This window comes from Mastigoproctus giganteus, chromosome 5, assembly GCF_048544385.1.
Source record: "Mastigoproctus giganteus isolate SK-2022 chromosome 5, ASM4854438v1, whole genome shotgun sequence".
Lineage (NCBI taxonomy): Eukaryota > Metazoa > Arthropoda > Arachnida > Uropygi > Thelyphonidae > Mastigoproctus > Mastigoproctus giganteus.
This window is the reverse complement of record NC_143579.1, coordinates 99,017,887-99,043,447: the sequence shown is the minus strand read 5'-3', so window position 1 is coordinate 99,043,447 and position 25,561 is coordinate 99,017,887. Positions and strand designations below refer to the sequence as shown.

The following is a 25,561-nucleotide window of genomic DNA, read 5'->3' as shown; positions in this document are numbered from 1 at the left end:
TAAGAGAAAGATATAGGAATATGGTGAAAAATTTGCATGGATATACAGGACATGATATTGATAGCAGCCACAGTATAGTGATTATGGATGTAACAATAAAGCTCAAAATAGCTGAGAGGGCAAAGAAAGGGATATGAAAAGGACAGGGAAGACTGAAGAGAGATTGAGAGAAAAGGTCAAAAGTGAAATTGTCATTAAGAACTGGATGAAAACAAGAAATAGGGTTATGAGGTCAGTGAGAAGAATATAAGAACATAAAAAACCATAGGATATGAGAAACTAAAAAACATGGATAAGTTGAAAACAAAGGAAATGGATCAAAAAAATAGAAAAGATAGGAGAATGAGAACACAACAGAAGGAAAAAAGAAATATAGAAAGTATAATAATAGGTTGAGAAGAAGAACAGATAAAGCAAGAGAGGAATGGCTAAAAGAGAAATGAAGTGAAGTAACAAGTATGGAAAAAAATGGAAGATATGATTTAATGTGGGAAAGAGTGAAGTTTTTAAATAATGAATTTAAGAATGGCAAAGACAGTTGGCAGTTGAGGATGGAGATGGAATTATTAAAAGATGCATTGCTATATTGAATAAGTGGACTAATATATAGAAAATTTTTGTGGAAGAGAGGATAAGATCGAGATTGAGGATGAATACAGGGTGAATGAGATGCATAGCATTAGTAGAGGCATATGGTGCAAGAAAACAAGCTTATACAGAATCAGCAAAAAAAAACAAACTTCCCATTTCACCTATCCATTCGCTCCAAAAGTTTGTCCAGTTCTTCCTTGAATTTATTTAAACTATCAACTTCCACAACAACAGATGGAAGTTTGTTCCAGCAAACAACCACCTGCTGGCTAAAGGCAAATTTCTGCACATCTATTCTGCAACTGTCTTTGACACCTATTCTGCAACTGTCTTTGACATCTATTCTGAAACTGAATTGTATCCACTGATTGTTGAAACAGGGATTAGAGCCACATTAAGGGAACTGAAGAAGAGAAAAACAGTTAAAATCAATGAGATAATGGAAATACTTCAAGTAATAGAAAATGCAGGGATAAGGGAACTAAGAAAAATATGTGGAAAGTTATACAAGTACTTGTATGAGTAAAATATACTTTTATGAGAACATGAAATGATCTGGGGATTTTATGATTGCTGTTTGATTCCAATATAGAAGAAAAAGAATGCAATTAAATGTAAGGATTTCAAAGGCATTAGTTTGATACACATGCTATCATGAACCTGCCATGGAGCAAAGAGCTTAAGACAATGAATCCATACCTTGTGAAGCTGGATATGACCTGATTTGATTGTATTCTCTTTGTGTACTAGCATTCTTGAAGTGGGGTAATTACTGGCCTGTATACATTGAAGATAATGAACAGAAGATTGAGGGAAAGAATGGAAGATATGATAGGAGAGAAAATATGGGTTCTGGAAAGAGAGAGAAATGATAATGTGTTGTGATAGAAATAATAAGAATTTTGATGGAAATAAATATGACATGAGTAAGAATGGTTTGTTTTGTGGATTGGAAAAAGTTGGTGAAGATATTGAAGGATATGGGAATACACTCGATTCTGGTTATTTGGGACACATCGAGACTAGCGCATTTTGACCCGATTAAGCGGCTGCCCCAATTATGCGAAGTTTCATGTAAATAGTTAAAAATACAGTGAATCCCCACATCCCCACTTCACAATTGGTTCACTATACAATCAAATCACGTTACAATGGACTCATTTCGGAATCCAAAAGTAAAGTACCGTTCACTATACCATGGGTAGTCATTATGATCACGTTTTTGAATTGAATTTTAATTCTATTAAACAGCGATTCTAATTAGCGAAAATAGGAGGAATATTATCCACAGGCTATAAAAGTCAAGATATATTAAGCAGAAATTTACCATTTATTATCTTATCAATTAAAAAATTAAATGATACGTGAAAATCGGAAGAATATACATGATAATTAATAGGAATAATTAATACGTACTGTAATATGTACATACTAACTAGTTGACATTTCTGTTTACTGACATTTGTGGGTGGGGGTTAAAATTAAAACAGTAAAAAGATAAGCAATCAATAACAAAGAACACGGCACACACAAATTGCAAGTAACACGTTATGCGCAAGCGAGAATGGAGTACCAAGTTACGAAGCTTTAAAATAGGAACGAAGTGAAGATTCTGAAAATTAATTTTTTTTATATGATTGAAGATTTCATGGAAGTACAAACACATTTCACCATAATAACCCACAGAATTCCAGCTGTCGGTATTATCACAAATTCAATAAGATCGAGTTTACTATCCGTTTATGATAGATTGCACTAATAGAAAAGCCCAATAAACAGGTGACTGCTAATTGTTTTATGGTTGTGATTTGATAAATAACATACAAGTATTGTATGTTATTTATCAAATGACCATTTATTTTAATTCATTCTTTCCTTTCCCACAATGCATTTTGGTAAATAACTTCAGAATAGATGTTAAATAGCATGGGCGAGAGAATACAGCACTGCCTTATCCCTCTTTTTACATTGATCTCGTCAGCTTCACCTTCTTTGACACTTACAGTGGCTGTTTGATTCCAATAGATTTCTTTGATGAGTCTGATGTCCCATCCATCAAGATCTAGCTTTTTAAGTGCTTCTGTAAGCTTTACATGTTGTACCCGATCGAAAACCTTTTCAAAGTCTATGTAGCAGATGAATACTATCTTCTGGTTTCTCTTTACTTTTTTGTAACAACATGTTTATACCTAGGAGAGCTTCTCTTGTGCCTAGTCCACTTCAGAATCCAAATTGAGTGTCAGAGATTACTGATTCACATTTTTTGTTAATCCTGTTTAGGATTATCCGTAGCAGCAGCTTCATCATGTGGCTCATCAGACTAATAAGATGAAAATCATTGCATGAGATGATGTTGTTCTTCTTCTTTGGAAGAGGGATGAACGAGGACCTCAACCAATCATTAGGTAGTGTTCCATTTAGATATATTTTATTGAACATTTTGGTTAGATCCTTCAGATTTTCTTCATCTAGAAGTTTCACTATTTCAATTGGGATTTGATCTGGGCCAACTGCCTTGCATATTTGACTTCAGACTAGAATTTCAAGGTCTTCCTCCATAGGTATTTCAACATTTACATCCTGTCTGGCATCATCAAAAAGCATCTTGATGTAAGTTTCCCACATCTTCTTTTTGTCATCACCTCTTAAAACTATTTGATTCTAGACATTCTTTGTTATGTATGGCATCCTTTTGTTTGTATTTCCTGTTAATTCTTTTAGCTTCTTATGTAAATGGAAATTATCTTGCCTTCTTTCTAATTCTGCTATCTCTGTTGATTTTTCTAGCATCCACTCTTCTTTTGCTTCCTTAATTTTCCTCTTTATCATTTTTTTGATCTGCTGGTATTTAGTTGGAGCACCATTTTTGAACTTCCTTCTTTCATCCATTAGGTTTAGGATCTCTTCTTGTCATCCACTGCTTTTCTGAAGGTTGTTTTTCATCACTTAGAGAATTTCTTTTCCAGTACTGATAACGATCTTACCAAACTCCTTCCATTCGTCATTTACATCTTCAGCTCTTACTCCGTTATTTAATTTTATGTTCAGCTCTTTACTCAGTTTTTCTTTCACAGTTGAGATCTTGAGTTTTTCACAAGTTATTCTGCTTGTCTTATTTCCTTTCCTAATGGATCTCAACCTTGTTTTGATAATAGCTGTTAATAAGTTATGATCGGAATCAGCATCCACACAAGGGTAGATTTTGGCTCCTTTGAGATTATTCCAAAAACACTAATTTATCAGTATGAAGTCAATCTGGTTTCTAACAATAGTCCCTGGTTTGTCTTTGGGGATTTCCAAGTATAGAGCTGTCTGGTGGGAGGTTTAAACCATGAGTTTTCTATTATCATGCTCTCCTCTTGACCTGTATGAGTCGATCTCCATGCTCATTTCATAAACCCAATCCAAAATCACCCACAATGCAAATATCTTTCCTTTGCTGATTTTGGCATTAAAGTCTCCCATGATGATATTTACTTCATTTTTTGACATTGGTATTGGCATTAAATTTTGGCAAAATGATTTTGGCATTAAAGTCTCCCATGATGATATTTACTTCATTTTTTTGGTGTTACTTGCGATGTCTTTCAATTTCCTGTAGGATTCTTCAATAACATCATCACTCTTATCTGCTGTAGGTGCATATATTTGTATCACATTAACTGGGTTACCCTGCAGTTGTAACATAACGATGTGATCCGAGTATGGAATAAAATTAGCTACTGATGTCTTCAGTGAATCATGGATCATAATTCCTACACCGTTTTTATGTGTATTTTCACCTGTCCCAGAGTTGTATAAGACCATACCATCAGAAAGGCAGATTCCCAAGTTAGTCTATCTGGTCTCACTTAAAGAGAGGATTTCTACTTCACAACGTTTCACTTCCATAGCCACATTTGCCAGTTTCTGAGCTTCATATAAAGTTCTAATGTTCCATGTTCCTGTTTTTCCTAATGAAAGTTTTTGCCACCCGGGGATTCTTAGCATCCCTGTCCCATTTAAAGGACGCCAGTGCCTCGGGGCCATCTCTCTCATTGTACTAGCTCAAAAGTTAATTTGAGTTTTTTCAGCTTTATCTGTTGGTTTGACTATGCCTGAAGTTATCCGAAAACGAGCCAGAATGAAGTCCGGAATATATATACATAAGTATTATTCAATTAGTTTGCACTATTTAATTATTTATTTTTTAATCTTCAGTGAGGTGGCACTATTATCCCTCTTCCTCTCTCGATCTCTAGCTAATAATGTCCAATATATTAATGATTTTTGAATTTTCTTAAACGTATTTTCATGGTGGTTTGTATAAGCTTAGTCCCAATGAATAAATTTTAAATTATAGCCAGATAAAATGTTAAATATTTACACTATGCTGTAACACAGGCAAAAAATCAGGTGGCCGTTAGAACTAAGAACATTCCAACTGTCAAATAAACACATCTATCAGCAGTTGAATTCTACCTGATATGGTAGTATACTCTTTTCCTATACACTTTCAATATATTACTATTAATGCATTATGGTCATAGGGTTTATTTGCCTAAGCGGTGTCCCTGGTCTATAATACCAACTATATTTCCTTTTTTCATTCCAATATTCTTTCTCTTCATTATTTTTTTTCTAATAGTTATTATATATATATATATATATATATATATAGAGAGAGAGAGAGAGAGACATAACAGCAAGAGAGGCATTGGTCCTTTGGCTGTTCAGACTTAATGGTCTAAGTTTGCAGATAATGTGAAGATTGGCAGGGTGATTAATCATGGTAATCAGGATATACTACTCCAACAAGATCTAGACAAATTAGGTAGATGGGCTGTGAAGTGGCAATTGAAGTTTAATATCAACAATTGCAAGATTCTTCATATGTGAAGCAGTAATCTCAGATTAACATACTAACTATGTGGTACCACACACAGGGTAGTGGAGAATAAAAAAGACCTAGAGATAATTATCCAGTCAATTATGAAGTTTTCTAAGCAGTGCAGACAAGGACAAGCCCAGACAACTCATGGGGTTTTGTAAATGATATACAGGAATTTTGCCAGCAAGGATAAGGAGGGGATTATCCCATTGTATGAGGCAATGGTCAGGCCACATCTTGAGTACCTGTATACAGGTCTGGAGGCCTCATTTTAAAAAGGACAAGGATTTGTTGGAATGAGTGCACAGAAGCGCAGTGAGATTAGTGAGAGGAACAAAAGTGTAACTCTTACCAAAAAGGCTTCAGTTCTGCAAAGTGCAGTGTTTAGAGATTAATCATCTGCCAGGGGATCTGATTGAGGTTTATAAGACTTTGAATGATTGAGTCAGTGTTGACAGAATCCTTCCTCTTGCCGAGACTATACACATGAGAGGACATAAATTCAAATTGAGGAGGGATGGGTGTAGAGTACATGTAGAAATTTGCTTTCAGCTAGCAGGGGATCAGTTGTTGGAACAAACTCCCATCTGGTGTTGTAGAGTGGGTAGTTTGAATAATTTAAGAAAGAACTAGACAAACTGTTAGAATGGATAGACAGGTTATGCAGGAAGTGTTTTTTTTTTTTTTTTTTTTTTTCCTGGCTAAAAAAAAAAAAAAAAACAAGCTCGCTTTTTTGCATCTTGCATCATTTGCCACCAATAATACTAATGGGGTCGAAGGTAAGATATGTAAAGGTGGAAGGTAAAATTGTACAAGCAATTTTACCTTCCACCTTTACATAACTTACTTACATTTCCTAGATTAAATGTAGGATGAAATTCTCAGCACCTACATTTCCTAGATGAAATGTAGGTGAAATATGGATTTTTAGATGAAATGATGCTGATGTTTGATACAGAAGAGGGGTTACAAATTTTTTTTTTGGTAAGACTTAAGAAATATGGGATGAGAATACATTTTTATGACTAATGTTATGATAGTAGGAAGATATAAGATATGAAATAACTTAATAATTGAATCTATCATAAATGTCATAAATATTGAAATAATGTATCCATGATATCACCTTGCTATATGAGGATATTACTAGTGGATAAATACAGATATCTTGGCAGTCTGTTAAATTATAGGAAACGTAGTGTGGAAATCAGAATTAGAATTGCAGTGTGTAAGAAAACATTTGAGAAGTTGAAGCAGTTACAGAGGAGAATGGATATAAAGTTAATGGCAATATTAACTTTATATCCATTAGAAAGCATTATTAACCATTATGCTTTATGAAACCGAAACATGGAGTCAAAAGGAGGAGGATATTTGAAGAATTGAAACTTTTGAGATGTGGAGGAGGCTTGAAAGTGTGAAATGGACAGATACAATTAGAAAGGAAGAAGTATTACAAGTAGGAGAAAACCAACATTTAATAGAGGCTATAAAGGAAAAGGAAGAAAAATTGTATTGGACATGTACTGAGGGAATAGTGTTACGGAATGTAATTGAAGGGAAAATGCTGGGCAAGAGACTGAGAGACAGAAAGAGAATTGTAATGTTGAATGAGTCTGGACTGTAATGTAATACTGGATGATTCACTTATCATGAGTTGAAGAAAGGAGCTAAAAACAAGAAGAGATGGAGATGCAATTGAATTCTGGCTATCATGGACCTGCTATGTGGCAAAGAACTTAAGATTATTGATGGATTTAAGATTATGGATTATTGATTATATATTTTTAAGATTAAGAATAAATCCACACCTTGTGAAGCAGGATGTGACCTGATCTAATTGTACTGTCTTTGTGTACTAGTGTTCTTGCACTCTTGCAGTGGAATACACACATTGACTTCCTATCACTGTAAATCTCCCCCACAGGTCAGCTCTCAGCATATCAAGAAATTGAAGAGGATGCCATTTTCTTCAGTTTTCAATGTAAACTTTATGTAAGGAATAAACTTTTAATAAATTACAGGAACTCACCTTTCTGGCTATGTTGGATGATTAAGAACATATCATGAGCATAAACATAATAGCATAAACATAATGCATGAGCATATTCATAATAGTTATAATTCATTTAAGGAACTATAGGCTAAGGTATTTCGCTTATTTTTTAAATCTAAATTTTATAGGGTGATTCTAGCTTCATCTCTTAATGTTATGTGATTAACTGGTTAGAAAATCCTCAACTTTTATATGACTATAATTTTACAAATATAGCTTTGATTGGCAATAAGCTTGATTCTTTCAATAATCATTACCAATAATCATTACCTTGAGGCTTTCAATAATCATTACCTTTCAATAATCATTATAAACTGTCTTTAGTTGCTACTTGTATGAAAATATCATGTCTTTTTAAAAATGATCAAGATTCCTTTTTTAGGAAAGTGAATAAATGTGACAACTTTTGAAATTATTAAATTATACATGATACTTTCTTAAAATTCTCTGGTTTCATTTTTGTATATTAACAGTCATCTCTTAATAGAAGGAACTTAACTAGTTAAATGTTAAATAGTTCTTGTAATTAGATTAAACTCAACTTGAGGCACTCAAATTAACTCCATTATTTAACCCTTAATAGCTATTTATAACAATTACTGTTTTAAAAATTACGTAGGTCACAAAAGTCTTAAGGCGAATTGATATAGCAATTAATCGTTTAATCAGAGGCTTGCAGGATAGAGATCTTCTTGGATGCGTGAACATCATTATTGTCTCAGATCATGGTAAGAAATATCCAATAAGGGTAATTTATTTTATGCTGACTATACTTCTTTTATAATTAGAACAGCATGAAAAGTTAAAAATTGGATTCATAATTCATGTTAATCACTCATGGTAAAATGAGTGCACAAGTGTTGTTATGTGTTACAGGTATAAATCTGTTGAATTGGAAAATGCACTTTGTATTTGTCATTTACGAGTAGTTAAGCATATCTCACTCTCTTTCTCTTGGGGGGTGTGTGTGTGTGTATTTTTCAACTGAGGTGTTCGCTTCCTTATTTTTTATTATTTTATTTAATCTCTAACTTTTGATAACTACCATGTAACATGCATTGCAGCAGTTTCCATGAGTATTTATACCACCACTGTTGAAGTGCCATGCAGAAGTGATACAAATGATGTTTATCTTATTACAGAAAATGTTTGGTGATACAAGCAAATGGTATTTTTTTTCTATAATGGCACTCAAATTAAAAAAAAAAAAATTGGGAACCAGCTAATAGCTTATTTAGTTTATAAAATAATTTACTCAATTCAACTTTGTTGAGAACTCTAATATAATAATAATGTATATGACAAATAAAATCATTAATATTTCATTTATGAAGTGAGAAAAGCACATAGTGAGAGTAAATTGAGACCACCTTGGTGTATCCAAGGTAGATATCTCATAAATTTCAGAGACAGAAAAAGTATAAGTTTTTGGCAAATAAAACCTAATTCTTTTTGGACTATGGAGATATGTACAAGAGGTCTGCAATATGTATTAGTATTAGCAATGGCCACATGGTGCAAGGAAGCCTATGGCTTATGCTGCACCAGCAAAAAAAAAAAAAATAAATAAATAAAATAAAATAAATCAACAAAATAAATATAAAGTAAAATAATAAGAATAAAAATAAATTAATAAGAATAAAATTTAAAAAAATAAATAATAATAAAAAATTAATAAGAGAAAAGGAAATGGACAACAGATGCATTTCCCTCATCCCTTAGGTAATTATCCAACTAACATTTGAATTTCCCCAGACTGTCAGCCTCTACCACCCATGTAGGTAACTTATTCCAGTAATTTATAACTTGCTGGCTAAAATAAAACTTCCTGCAATCCAGTCTAAACACCTCCCCCCCCCATAACTTGAAATTATGGCCCCTAGTTCTAGAATCATTTATAACCGTGAAAATTTCGTCCTTATTCATTTTGCCTCTCAGAGCCTTAAACACCTCAATCAAGTCTCCTCTAAGGTGCCTAGTTTCCAAGCTCTGAAAACCACATATCAAAGTCTTTCCTCATATGGATGCCCTTTTGCCGATCTTACCAGGTGAGTTACCCATCTTTGGACACTTTCAAGAAGAACAATGCCTTTCTTTAGGTGCGGTCTCCATACTTGAACACAGTATTCCAAGTGTGGTCTAACAATAGCCTTATATAATGGGATTATGACGTCCTTATCTCTACTAGCAATTGTTCGATAAATTATTGATAGGACACCGTGGGCCCTCCTTGCAACCAGTCTACAATGCTCGGAGAACTTCATATCTGACCACATCGTAATACCCAAGTCCCTTTCCTCACTACCAGCTTTAGTTCAACTCTGCCAAGTGCATAAGTTATTTTGGGGTTACTGTTCCCCAGGTGCAATACCTTACATTTTGCTGGATAGCTGCATAGCTGCCATTTTTCTGACCATCTCTGAAGTCTATCTAGGTCATTCTGAAGAAGCTCTGCTTGGCAGCAATCATTAACTACTCTACCAATCTTTATATCATCTGCAAATTTAGGCATCATGCCCTCTATCCCTTCATCAATGTCATTTATGAAAATCAAAAACAACAATGGTTCTATTACTGATCCTTGGGGAACCCCACTTCTTACATCAACCCAATCTGAGGAATAACCATTTATCACAACCCTCTGCCTCCTGCCCTGAAGCCACCCTGCTATCCATCTAAGAATTTTCCTTGTGATTCCAACCTGTTCCAGCGTATAAAGTAACCGCTCATGTGGGACTGAGTCAAATGCTTTGCTGAAATCCAAATAAACAACATCAAAATTATTCCCTAAGCCAGCTGCTGAGTGACTCTGTCAAAATAGCTAACCAGATTAGTTAAACATGATTTTCCCTTTACAAAACCATGCTGATTATCCTTCAGGATTCCATTTCTATCTAAGTGATCCTGAATTCTACCCTTGATCATAGTCTTCATGATTTTTCCCTCCTACTGAAGTTATACTAACTGGCCAGTAATTTCCCACTTCACTCTTAGAACCACCTTTATATATTGGAGATACATTGGCACTTTTCCAATCCAACGGAATCATTCCCGAGTCCAGTGATACTCTCATAATTAGCCTCAATGGTTCATGCTCTCATTTGCTGCCTCCCTTAAGATTATAGAGTAAATGCTATCAACCCCTGGAACCTTACTGGCCTGTAGGCTCGAAAGTTTTTTCATTAAATAAATGTATGAAATTTCAACATCATTAATTACATTTTTTTCAACTTCACTCCCAGAATTTCTCATTGACGTGAAGGGTTTTTCTTCTGTAAATATCGATGCAAAGTAACTGTTGAGTTCATCTGCAACTTCAGCTGGGGTATATAATACTATCCCACGTTCATTACATAAGGGTCCGATCTAGTTTGTTCTTCTCTTCTTTGCATTTATATATATATATGTGAAAAATTCCTTACCCCCTCCCCCCTTTTGCTCTGTTTGCCAGCGATTTCTCATAATCTGCCTTTGCCAGCCTAACCTTTTTAGTGGTATTATTACAGATCAATTGTAGTTGTTATAGGCTTCAAGACTTTTTATTGCTCTGTAACTTTTCCATGTTGTCTTTTTCTGCTCAAGTAATCTGAAAACTTCATTATTCATCCAACTTGGAATCCTCTTCGTGGAATATTTTTTTAATGGTATATAAGCATTCAATTTCAAAAGAGGAAATTATAATCCTTTCCTTTGCCTTTAACTACTGTTACCTTTCTCTTCATCGTCCACCATAGAATTCCGTGATCACTTCCTGCTACTGGTTCCTGTACTGTCAGCCCTATCATGTCATCTGGTTCATGGGTAATGATGAAGTTTAGAGTATTCTTTTCCCTAGTACTTTCCCTGACATGTTGATACAAATAACAACTCATCTAGTTGATTTAAAAATTTTGTCCCTCATGTGGAGTTTCTTTCCCATTTGCTCCAATCAATTAGAGGCAAATTGAAATCACCTATAATAAGACATTAGCATTAGTAGAGGCATACGATGCAAGAAAGCACGCTTATGCAGCATCAGCCAAAAAAAAAAAAAAAAAAATGCTTCCATTTCACCCCTCTGTTTGTTCCAAATACCTGCCCAGCTCAGCCTTAAATTTATTTAGGTTATCAGCTTCCACAACAAAAGTTGGAAGTCTGTTCAATAAATCAACTAACTGCTGGCCAAAGGTAAACTTCCACACATTAATCCAACTGTCTTTCCTCAATTTGAATTTATGCCCTCTCAGGATTATTCTGAGCAAGAGGAAGAATCCCATCAACATTGAGCATGCTCAAACCATTCAAGGCTTTATACACCTCAGTCAGATCACCTCACAGGTGCCTAGTCTCCAGATACTGCAATCTGCAGCACCTCTGTAGCCAGGTGGGCAGGAGCAGCAGTGCGTAGCACACGCTTCTTGATTAGACTTGGGTTTGAGCCTGTGAGCCACCAAATACAGAGGATGCGGAAAGGTCAGGGAATGACCACCACATATACCCGGAGTAATACGGCCTTAGTTGCTAATGCTCCTAAAAACCAAATAATAACAACAACTGCTCTGCAAAACTTAAGCCTTTCTTCGTAAGATCAAACCTTGATTACTCCCTTGATAACCTGATTACCCCACAAACAAGCAGTGCATTTTAAAAGACTGTGATTCAGAGGGCAACTGGCCCCCCCCTCAGTTCTCCCCTGAGCCACAGCACTCCCATTAGCTTGAGCCTTTTGCTTTGCTGCTCTGCTCTGGTCTGAGTCATGATTTCGATTCAATTTCAATTTCAGTACAAAATTATAAGCCTAAATGTATATCCCAATGCAGTTATAACACTAATATATATATATATTATTATTTTTTTTTTTTCAGTTTCGAGCATTATCTCCGAGTTTCGTTATATAACTTCCATATCAAGTTATGTATTAATTAATAATGTTACGTTTGTAAAATCTAAGTCGTTATATGTATTTAGTTAAAAAAGTGATGATGAGTTTCAGTATGGTATGTATAATGTATTTAGGAAGGATAGGGAAGATAAAAGTGGTAGTGGGGTCATGCTTCTTATCTATCTAATATTAATCTTGTTAAACTTAATTGACAATGAAGTTTAACAAGATTAATACATTTTACTGATTAATTGATAATATTATATACTATACTGTACTAAGCTAACACTACTTAGTACGGGATATAACGTATAGTATAACAATGGCGGCAAGTTACGAACAGTAAATCTACGAAACTAAGTATTAATTAACTTCCAAAATCTCGCTATCTAAATTCAGAATAAACCAAGGATCTTGACTAGGTCTATAAGCTACTTATAGAAAATAATTTAATATAACAATTAAGTCAATAAAGCGGCTAAATATAGCTAAATCTGGCACTTTTGCCAGAGCTGCAAAACTTGTAAAACACATGGATTGGATGCCCTTACCGATACTAAGTAATAACATATAAAATCTCTATCAAAGTTAAAAATTAAACTAAGTATTATAACTAATAATATAAATCTACTCTAGAAAATAAATGTATATGCCAATTTAAGTTAATAAAACAAAAAAATATATAAAAAAACTACTCTATTAGTTGGAGCCGTAAAAACTTCCCCTACACAAGGCTACTCTCGTTCCCAAAAGTTCCCAACATGCAACGATTACACCCTGATCCAAGAGAAGTAAGATGCATTCACGCTTACTTTCCCATTCCATTTGCATGTGAAGGCTCTCATCGTAATCTTCACAATCACCTGGCCTGTAGATTACTCCCACTGTCATTATACCTTTGATTCCAACTATTTCACACCATACAGATTCTATACTAGCATGCGAAACGTCTGAATCCAGGAAAGCTTTTGTCACACTTAGGCTACTTTTGATAAGAAGCATGACCCCACCACCACTTTTATCTTCCCTATCCTTCCTAAATACATTATACATACCGTACTGAAACTCATCATCCCTTATCTCCGGGTGGCACCATGTTTCTGTAAGCCCTATTATGTCAGCGTTACTTATCCTAACCAGCAGTTTGAATACACTCGTTTTATTGACGACACTTCTGACATTACTCTATAAACAATTAAGACCTAGTGTTCTTGTATAGTTAACTACCCTAACACACCTCTTAAAGTTATTTTAGCTCGCTTCCCTGGCATTTGCTACCCGCTCATTTGAAATGCTTTTGCCCTCAGAACATCTTGCTACTATGTTCTGTTGCGGTAACAAACAAATACTCTTGAAGTATTTGCAAGAGTTAATTTGACCAATACTATCAGATAAACACGTATCTATATTACCCTTTCCCCCAAACTAGCAGTTTCCCTGAACCTTTAAGGTATCCTCAATAATACTGGCAAAAACTTTTGCACCACCTTTGTTTAAATGTATCCCATCTCTACAAAACAGATTCCTTCTACCTACAAGTGCGGGCCAAGCTGATAAAAATTTCCTCCCAAAAGCCTTGCAGAGTCCTTCAAGTCTTGAGTTAATCCACAAGACTTTCAGCATATAATCCCTCCTATCATGCCTGGCCAGAATTGCAGATACATAAACATTGTGACCTAAATCGCGACATTTCTTCAGCATGGTCCTATATTTGTCTAACAAACCATCAGATCGTGTATGCTTAATGTCATTAGTCCCCACATGAACAATAATATTCTCTTCCCCCCCCCTAAAATCTGACAGTCTGTTGGTGACATCATTAATAGTTGCTCCTGGCAGACATACCCTGGTTCTAGTCCACCTATCCTTATTACAAAAAATATTTTCCATTTCCCTGACAATGGAGTCTCCTAATAGAACTAAGTCCTTTTGAACCAGAGTTTGGAATATTGGGAAAGATAGGAAAAACAAATATCACAAGAGTAGGAAAATATTTTACCAGTGTTCTCCCCAGGACTTATTGAATAGGCACACCGCCCAGTGAATTTAACTGGCCGCATGGCTAAAATTTAAGCAGTTCTCACGGTACCTTATGGTACTGCTCACTGATCTCGATCAATATTAATTCGAATGTACTATGCGATCAAGATCAATGCGACAGGAGCATATAATGTTAAATTATGCAATTAATTTTTGCTCTGGATCACTTAAGTCACATTTATAAATAACAGAAAATTTTATAATATTGCGAAGTATTACACTTCCCCACCTGGCTACTTCATAATGCCAGCCGGCTGGCAAAATTTTCTGGGGAGAACACTGATTTTACTATCTAGTTAAAAATCACAGATTAGAAAGAGGTGGGGAAACCATAACTGAGGTACTCAAAAATGATAATGGCGAAGTTAAAACAGAAAAGAAATATATTTTAGAAGTATGGAGTTTGTTTATGAATTGCTATATTGCAATGGAGTATTTTGATGAATTTGAAGGTGCTGAAAACTTCATGAAGAAGAGAAAAAGATCAAAAGGGGAAAATTTTGGTTACTATTCCTGTCATTAAGAATAACTTGAATGGGAAATATCAAGTATGGAAATGCAACAGGTGTAGATGAAATTAAATCTGTACTACTGAAAGCTGAAGGAGGTTGTTTTTCAAAGGACTAGTACCAAAGCATTAATTTTGTGTTATGTATAGGAAATAAAGGTAAAGGAAGGAATTACATGGGAATTTCACTACTTAATATAACAGTTAAAATTAATGCAAGTATCTTAGAGAAAAAGATTAGAGAAATTACTGAATGTTACCATGGGGAAAAATTTTAGTCCAATTTTAGGTCAAACATTGGATGCCAGGATCAAATATTTGCATTAAGACAACTTATAAAAAATTATAGAAACATAACAAGAACCTGTATTCAGGATTTTTTTTTTTTTTGATTTTTTTTATTTTGAAAAAAGCTGTGACAAAGTACATAGACATATATGCTCTTTTGAATTTTGAAGGCAATATTTCAAGGGGAATAAGAAGATTGTATAAAAATGCAGTGTGCATTTCAGATATGTAGTGTGGATATCAGAATTGTATCATTATTTTATGCAGATAATATTGTACATTAAATAGAGTTTACATGATCTTCAAGAATCTCTGAACAAATTAGATAGACGTTGATTTAGATTAGATAGCAGTTTGGTTTGAAATATTAATTTCACCAAAACAAAATTTATGTAAGTTGGGAAAATTAAGGAAAATTTAGTGTGAAAACTAAAAACCAAAAATCATAACGTAAAGCAGTGTAGAAAGCCTGTTAAACTAAACTCATTTGGAGGAAAAGAGTAATTAGCCAAAAGAAAAAAATTGCTTGTAAACACACATCACAGTTTTTGAGCCTGTTTTAACTTATGAAACTTGGTATAAAATAAAGGAATTTATCAAAAATTATTATAATTCAGAAATGGGAGTGTTAAGAAAAATGAAGCTGGAGATAAAGGTGAAAGCAAAATTTCTTCTTATTTTCTCATTTATAAGATATATCTCTCATAATAACAAATATAGACTTTTAATGTCTATATTTCTTATTATGAGAAGAAATATAGACTATTGCATTATGAGCTTTATAAGAGTTACTTTTTTGAGATTTTATAAACCTCAAAATAGTATAACTACTACATCTTTGATATGGAGATTTACCAGCAGTTTTATGCAGGCAGATTTCATACAGCTGGACACCTCTACAGTTATACGAGTCTGTGCCTACCAAACAAAAAGGGGCTTTATCTGTTTCTCTTTTCCCAGTAAGTACTAATCTAGTGGGCCTTTGTATTTCTCCAGACTGTTGGTCTTGGTTACTTGCAGGGTGGCTTGTTGCAGTGATTAGCAACTTTCTATCTGAAGGAAAACTTTTTTATATTTTAGTATATAATTCTTCCTTCCTTCCTCGTATAAATGCCTTTTGTTGGGGTCACAAGTAATGTATGTTATTCATGCCAAAACTGACCAAACAGAAGATGAGCCATGAAAAAGTTAACCAAGGTATTTTTCTCTTTATGTCAGCTTCAAGTTTAATACCAACAATACCAATTTTTTAGGGAAATAAAATTTGTCTACACACATATATATATATATAAAGTACACATAGAATGATTAGAAATAAAGAGAAACTCAAATGCCAGTGGGAGAGTATGTTGCCTTTCAGGCTTCAAGTTATAACAAACTAAAGTAATAGAATGACTGGAAGAAATTTCAAGAGTGAAAACTCCAGAATTCCAGTGAACCAGTATGTCTGTTTACTAGTTAAAAGTTGTTACAAGCTGAAATGATGAATTTAGAAAAGAGTAAAGTAAAATCCACCTAATGAAGAAGATGGATATGTAAATAATAAATGGAATATCTGGAAAAAATAGAAAAAATTTGACAGGCAATGTCAATCTCTGCAAGGATAGGACATAAGTAAATTAATTAAGGCCACCTTCTCTTCAACAATAATTATTAAAGACCAGTAAGAAATGAGTAAGGGACACATAAAATGTCACATAGGTTGATAGATGATGAACTGACCTTAGCAAACATGCCATGAAAAATTTTACTGTAAGTGTTTTATGTATCATGAAGATACAGCCATGTTTATAAGCAGCATTTCAAAAAATAAATTAAATAAAGTTTTTAAAAATAATACATTTGTTAAATTTTTCACTTTGTCTGGTGGCATCAGACTTTCTATTGTGAGTATTATAACTACTTATGGTAGGTGAAAGGCCTCAAAGTACCAAAGGAAAATGCCATTTGTAGGTACAAAGTTACTAATGGAATTTTCCCTTAATACTTGATACTTTTTAATTATATTCTCATTTACAGTTCCATTATTTTCAGGGATGGCCTCTACCAGTTGTGATAAGGTTGTTAATCTTGCTACTTATTTCAACATCACAAATGTGGATTCCATTACTGGTGCCACAGTAAGATTAAGTCCCAGAAACAAGACACAAGGTAAAAGCAAATAATTATACTTTAATTTTTTTATTGTATACATCATATAGAACCAATATTGTATTTATGACAAACTATGATGCAATGATTTCAAATATGGGGTTTTAACAGAACTTATAATTTTTATCTAGTCTAAATTTTTTAATGTTATTTAAAATTATACAATTTAACAGTAATAGACCAATTTAATGAGTGTTTACTAAGACTTACATCAGTACGATAAATTCTAAACTAAATTTCATCGTATCCTGTGAAGTATAGTATATGACCATATAATAATGAATATTACTAAGAAATGGCCTACTTATTTTTTTATGATATAAGATTAAATAATATCTTAAGAATTAAGATATACTATTAAGAAAGGATCTGTTGTTTATGTGATTTTATTTTCTAACTGGAGAAACGATGTTAGTTTCCTCATTGTCCCCAAATTCTAGATAGCGTAAGGTTTAACAGAAAACTAGATAGCAAGTATAGTAGTATCAATTAATCAGTAAAATTTATGAATCTTATTAAATTTCATTGCAAATTGAATTGTACTTTTCTAACTAAATAAATATAGTGACCTAGTTATTACAAACATAACATAATAAATTAATACATATAAGTTGACAGGGGATAAGAAAGTCATATAACGTCACTCAGAGATAATATTTGATACCGAAATACATATATATAGTGTTATAACTGCATTGGGATATAGGTTTAGGGTTATATTTAGTATTGGAATTTTATTGAACTTGAATAGAAATCATGACTCATACTAGAGCAGCAAAGCAAAAGGCTCAAACTAGTGGAAGTGCTGTGGCTCAGGGGAGAACTGGGGGGGGGGGGACGATTGTCCTCTAAATCACAGTCTATTGAAATGCACTACTTGTTTGATGTTTGTTGAGCAATCAGGAAAGGGACATGATATTGCCAAGGGGAATGTCTTTGGTGTGAGCGATGTGTGGAAATCAGGCACCAACTCGGCATTGTTATGGGCTTATATGAGAGCTTGAAAGACAGGGTGGATGCCCTCGAAGGATTTAAATTGAGGGGCCCATCAAGCTCTCAGCTGCCCACATCAATGCCAGAGCTTGCACTTGAACATCAAGCAACACAGCGGCAACCCCCAAGGCAGAATGCGCTGGTCCCAAAGGAACTAATTGTCACAGGTGACTCTATTCTAAGGGAAACGGGGAACATATTGTGCAAAAAGGATCGATGGAACAGGACCAGGGTATGTCTGACAGGGGCAAAGATCGATGACATTGTAGGGCAGATATAATCTTTTAAGGGCACAAAGGATGATATTGTTGTACACGTTGGCACTAATGATATTAAGAGTAGGAGACCAGCAGAATTACTTAACAAGTACAAGACAATGCTGAAAAAAGCCGTGAGTTAGGGTTGAATTTGAAAGTGTCCGTAATTCTGCCCAGACACGATAGGAGGGAGTATATGATGAGAGCCTTGTACAGGGATTGGATACACTTAAATAGAAAGGGTGCAAGAATATTTGCTGATGCTATCGAGGCAGAGTTAGGTGGGTCGAAAAACTGCTAGTTTGGGGGGATACATGGACTAATAGATTAACAGTAGCCGCTGGTAGAGGTAAAAGTAATTCTTGCACTACTTCTATTGAAATGCAATTGAGCAGCAGCCTGGAAAGCAAGGCAATGGGAAATTCCAGGACTGCTGGGAGTCATAGTGGAACAAGTAAATACATGGGCTGTGTTAGGGTAACTAAGAGTAGAAACAGGTGCATGTATACTTGCATGTACACCAATGCTAGGAGTATAGGTAATAAATTCGATGAGCTTGAAGTGCTAGTCAAGACATCAAAGGCAGATATTGTTGGGATATCAGAGACATGGTGTCACACAGACATAAGCAGTGCAGAACTGGAATTTGGGGTGTACAATGTGTATAGGAAGGTAGGAGGAGGTTATGCTATTAGTAAAGAAACACATAAAATCTAAGGAAGTGCATCCAATTGATGTGGGTGGACAATGCAATGTTGAGTCTGTTTGGTGTGACATAAGCACTGGGAAAGGAAAAATGAGAGTACATGTGTGTTATAGGCCTAATTAATCTGATGAGTATAATGAGTAATTGTGCAGAGAAATAGAGTGGGCCAGTAAATTAGAGTGTCTTATATTGGGAGATTTTAATTTCCCAGATATTGACCGCAATTTGCGGTTTGGTCACTCACACACTAGCAAGGCTTTTGTGGATTTATTGGATGATTGTTTTCTACAGCATGTTCAGGAGGCAACTAGAGGGAGTAATACTCTTGATCTGATTATCAGTAGTGATTCTTCATGCATCAAGACTCTGCACATAAAGGAAACACTAGGTGGCAGTGATCACAGTGTGCTGAAGTGGGATTTACTCAAAGAGGTAACTACTGTAAAGGGAAGAGTTTTTGCTTTCGTAAAAGTGACTACGGTGGTCTGAGACAGTATTTAAATTCTATACGGTGGAACCAACTGACGATGTTACCAACAGCAAATTCAAAATGGGAAGCATTCAAAGAATTAATCTTGGAAGCTACTAAGCTTTTCATACCAACAAAGAAATATTGTTCAAGATTTAGGCCTAAATGGATGTCAGATGAACTAATTAGACATGTGACAGAGAAGAAAAATGCATGGGATACATATAAATTAATGGGTAACATGGAAGCTTATGATAGATATAAGCTGGTCTGTAACCAAGTTACAAAGGAGGTTAGGCAGGCGAAGGCAGATTATGAGAAATCTTTGGCAAAGGATGCAAAGAAAAACAGGAAAGAGTTCTTTACTTATGTAAACTCTAAACGAAAGGGGATGAATCAGATTGGTCCACTTGATATCGATGGTTCAACTGTTGATGATCCTGCTCAGGTAGCTAACAAACTAAATGAATATTTTGCATCAACATTCACACCTGAGGAGTTATTCAGGAAGGAAAATGCCAAAGGTGTATTCAACTCTGACAGTAAGCTAGATAATCTTGTAATAACTGAGAGTAAAGTGGAGGAGAAATTGTTGAAGATAAACACAAAAGGCACCTGGGGTGGATTTAATCTATCCAGTTATATTAAAGGAGGTGGCAAAGGAAGTAAGCAAACCCTTAGCCATAATTATGAGAGCTTCCCTGGACTCAGAGGAGGTATATATGGACTGGAGATGTGCAAATGTGACCCCAATCCACAAAGGAGGATTAAAAGGAGACACAGGTAATTACAGACCTGTTAGTTTAACTTCTGTTCCAGGGAAATTAATGGAGACATTGGTTAAAGAAGCATTGCAGGATCATCTAGACAAGACTTCAGTTATAGCTCGGACACAGCATGGGTTTGTTAAGGGGAAGTCTTGTCTGACTAATTTGATTGGATACTATGATGTAGTCACAAAGGAACTGGATGCAAAGAATAACTTTGATATCATATATTTGGATCTTCGAAAAGCTTTTGATACTGTTGCACATGGAAGACTGCTGCAGAAATTGGAGCAGTGTGGCATTGGAGGCAAATTGCTGCTATGGATAAAGGGATGGTTGTCTGGGAGAAGACAGAGAGTGGTAATCAATAGACACTGCTCATTGTGGACTAATGTTATTAGTGGAGTCCCTCAGGGTTCAGTGTTGGGTTTCATTGTTGTTTTCGGTATTTATAAATGATATTGATGATGGTATATCAGACTTAATGTCAAGTTTGCAGACGATACGAAGGTTGGCAGGTTGTTAAGGACACTAATGACAGTACACTGCTGCAACAGGATCTAGAAAAGTTGAGCAGATGGGCTGAGAGGAGGCAAATGAAGTCTAGCATTGACAAATGTAAAGTGCTACATATGGGAAACAGTAATCCCAGAGTAACGTATCAACTCTGTGGTACCACACTGACAGTGGTTTGAGAATGAAAAGGATCTGAGGGTAATTGTGCAGGTAGATATTAAGTTTTCTGACAGTGCAAACTGGCTGCAAGAGTAGCTCATGGTGTCTTGTCAATGATATACAGGAATTTTTCTAGCAGGGATAAGGAGGTGAATATCTCCTTGTATAAAGCGGTGGTTAGGCCACACCTTGAGTCTGAAGCCTCATTTTAAGAAGGATGAAAAGCTGTTGGAACGAGTACAGAGAAGGGCAACAAGATTAGTGAATGGAACAAAGGGTTGCTCTTATGAAGAAAGGCTTAAATTTTGCAAATTACAGTGTCTGGAGACTAGGCACCTGCGAGGTGATCTGATTGAGGTGTATAAAGCCTTGAATGGTTTTAGCATGCTCAATGTGGATCGGATTCTTCCTGTTGCTCAGAATAATCGTCTGAGAGGGCATAAATTCAAATTGAGAAGAGACAGTTGTAGGATAGATGTGCGGAAGTTTGCCTTTAGCCAGCGGGTGGTTGATTGCTAGAACAAACTTTCATCTGTCGTAGAAGTTGATAGCTTAAATAGATTCACGGCAGAACTTGACAAACATTTGGAGCGAGTGGTTTGTGAAATAAGGGGTTTTTTTTTTTGGCTGATGCTATATAAGCTTGCTTTCTTGCATCATGTGCCGTTGCTAATGCTAATTCCATCTACCCCTTGTTCAGTTGTAGTTATATTTTTATAGCAATTCTTTTCAACAATGACTCTACTTAAACATTTTGGAGGAAAATTCAAAATGACATTGCAAAACACATACTTTCAGACATTTTTATCTGGTAATCACTAATTTTTTAGTTTCCATAGTTTCATCACCACCAATGTTTCACTTCTGCATTTCTCTGTTTACTGAAAATTCTTTCACAGCTGCTTGGATGGCTGTTAATCATGCCCATGAAAGAATGAACAGATATAGGGCATTAGAATAATGAAATTGGTTGTCAGATAAAAATCTATGATATATGTAATAAATTCTTGTACCTGTGTGTCTTCAAGAAATACTGAGGAAAAAATAAAAATACTTATCTAAAAGGTTACACAATTGCATAAATGGCTCTAATAATGCTTGGGTTGACATATTGCTCACACCAGCTCTGGTTAGCTTGCCATGCTGCTCACACAAATACCGATTGATTTTGAATGATACTTGCAATGATGCTGATTATCTTACCATGTTGTTCACGCCATTAATTCTTGGATTAACATACTTTTCACACCAGTAATGCAAGACGTAATGTGCTTGCCAGTTTGAAAACTGGCAAGTCTAGAATTACTGGTGCAAACAGCATGATAAGTTAATTCCAAAATATGGAAATTTTTGATCTTAGTCACGACAGTCAAGTTCATGCATATTTTAGTTGTTTTTGCACCATAAAAAATGAAAACAAACAAACAAACAATCATGCATATTTTAAGTCCTTCTGATAATGTTATTATATCCTTCTAATAATGTTATATCCTCAGCTCCGGTGTTAATACTAATCAGAACAGGGTTATGAAAATACATCCAGTTATGGAGGCAGTTATATTTTAAGATAATTCTTGGTGGTTTGAGGAATTAGATGATTGCCACTAGACCACATTAACCACCACTCTGATATAGCCAGCTGGTGCCGTATTGTTGTTTCTGATTCTTTTTTAATTTGTTCTCTTTAGTCTATTTTCCTTTCTTTTCAGTAATCCTTTTCTATATTTTTCACTTTCTTCTAACCTTCCTCTCTTTCTTTTTTTTTGATTCTCCCATTTTCTTATTGCTTCTTTTCCCCTTATTAACAGTATTATCTCTTAGTATAAATTGATAATGAATTATGACTTTATAGCTCAAAGATAATTCTAGCATAATGTTACCTTTGGACCCATCAAACTGAAATTCCCCTGCCATGTTTTCCAGAGGAATTTTTTTTTCCCCCTGGAAAACATGGCAGGCTTCCATTCAGAGGACTGCCATGATAATACCATGTTTCATCCTTTGTCAATTTGTTTTTAGAAATCATTGAACACAAAGTTCAACCAGTTCTTGTGGAAGTTCAGATCTTGTTTGGTCAGATCTTGATCTGCTGTTAAAAACTTGATAACAAAGAAGTTGCATAATCTATTCATTTTAAAATATTATATATGATGGCTTAGTAACTACCATGTGATGTTCCAACTTGACAGGTGTCAATTCTTATTTGATAATCAGCTTGATAATAATATGGGAAACAAAGACATACATGAATAACGAGTGTATACAAATTTTGAACATGCTAAGTAGACTTGTGTATTTCTTAAAAGCTTTTGAAATTTTTTTATCCATTTGTTTAAAATTAGTAGTTCAGCTTTTATTATTTGTGTTTATTGGATGTAGTAAATGTAATTGTTTCTTACTTTGCTTTGAAATTGGCCAGGTGAGAAGGAGCAACAGTGCGTAGCACATGCTTCTTGATCAGACCGGGGTTCGAGCCCGTCACCACCAAAACATTTAACCCCAGGGGCTCACATCTGGTGAGTATGGGCTTGGCAAACCCAGGATCCTGAGCTGGATATCATCATTCTTCTCTTTCTTGGTGATTCCTTTCTACTTCTCTCTCTCTCTCTCTCTTTCTCTCTCTCTCTCTCTCTCTCTCTCTCTCTCTCTCTCTCTCTCTCTCTCTCTCTCTCTCTCTCTCTCTCTCTCTCACAGGGTAATTTGGGAATTTTTTTTTTGGCCGGTGCAGAATAAGCCTCAGGCTTCCTTGCACCATGTAGCTAATAATAATAATAATAATGATGATAATAATAATAATAATAATAAATACAGAGGATGCAGAAAGGTCAGGGAATGACCACCGCATATCCCGGAGCAATATGGCCTTAGTTGCTAATGCTCCTAAAAACCAAATAACAACAACAGCTTTGAAATTGGTTAAAAAATTAAAGTTGTAGTGAGAAAGAATTCTGTTGCCATTGTTTACTGAATTGATATAAGAACAGTAAACACTATTTACTACTACTCTATGTAATTCTGTAGGAGTATAAATAATATTAGAAGCTTTTATTGTTCAAAAACTAGACTTGTAATAAGACAAATGTGATTTTATAATGTAACTATATCACATAGTATATAGAGGAAAGTAATAATAGCATAAATTCCGCCATTTCATCATCTGGGAATAATATAATGTTTTTATACTTCTGTATCTTAATTTCATGTGGTAACTTTCCAGATTAAAGTTAGTATATTTAAATTAGACTAAAATCAAGTCTCAGACTAGAGCAGTAAAACAAAAAAGTTCAAAGTAGCAAGAATACTTTGGTTCGAGGGAGAACTGTTCTCTTCTGAATTACAGTTGTATATGGTGCTCTATTTGTCACTTAATTGCCTTATCCTCTCTAGATATAATTTGGCCAAAGGTTTTGTGTGTTTTTGATGTGAAGAATGTGAGGAGATTAAGCACAAATTTAGTGTTCTAATGAGCCTATATGAGGGCTTGAAGAACAGGGTTGGTGCCCTCAAAGGAATTTTTTTTTCTATGAAAACCCGAAACATGAAAGGTATTAGAACCTACAGTACTTAGTACCATGCGTGGGCTTAAGGTTGAGAAGAAGATATATGTTGACATTAGACTTGAATTTCTGTAGATTGTAATAATTTTCAGGAAATATATGTGGGGGGGGGGGTGTTACAGGGAATGAGGAAGAAGAAAAGTTGGTTCTGTAAGTTTGAAGTAGGACAGTAAATGAATCGGTTGGTTGTAGCACATATTCGGACTGTTTTGGAAGAGAGAGGGGGAGTGGATAATACAAATTTGTAGAAGCTAATTCAGAAGAACAGTGCCTATGGAAATATCTACAGAAAACAGATGCAGCAAAAACAGAACATTTATGAGACAGAGAGTTGAGAGACTGTAAGAGATGGGTTCATTAATTAACTCAGCTGTCCTCTTTTGAATAGACTCTAGAAGCCTGAGAGAGGTTATGGAGCACCACCCCAGGTTTGGGAACAATATTCAATGGTAGCGCAGATTTGAAATTTGTAAGGAGTGAGTAGCCATTTAGAAGAAAGCAATAAAAAGTGATGAAAAGTAAAGTAAACCAAGAGCAAAAGAGAAAAACTAGTTTTTTAGATGCAGAAGAAAAGGGGCAATTCCAAATTACTAAGTCTCTGACAGGAGTATTGGAGCCAATATATGCACAAGTACCTTTGAAGCAAAAGGAAATGTATAGCAAATAATTATGACAATCTTTTCAATTAATTTGGCTCTGGGAAGGATGTGCAAAGCTCAAGAGGTTGAATTTTTCTCAGCACGGTTTGTGCTTGTTAACAGGAGAGACGGTT

General features: G+C 34.9%; 1 protein-coding gene across 1 annotated transcript in view; it reads left to right on the top strand.

Moving 5' to 3' along the window:
- Positions 1-25,561, top strand: part of LOC150085581 (venom phosphodiesterase-like) — a 248,321-nt gene that overhangs the window by 99,961 nt on the left and 122,799 nt on the right. Inside the window, exons 7-8 of the mRNA XM_090374609.1 lie at positions 8,137-8,245; positions 17,249-17,365. Of these exons, the coding sequence (XP_090230735.1) occupies positions 8,137-8,245; positions 17,249-17,365 (226 nt within the window). The remainder of the gene's footprint in view (positions 1-8,136; positions 8,246-17,248; positions 17,366-25,561) is intronic.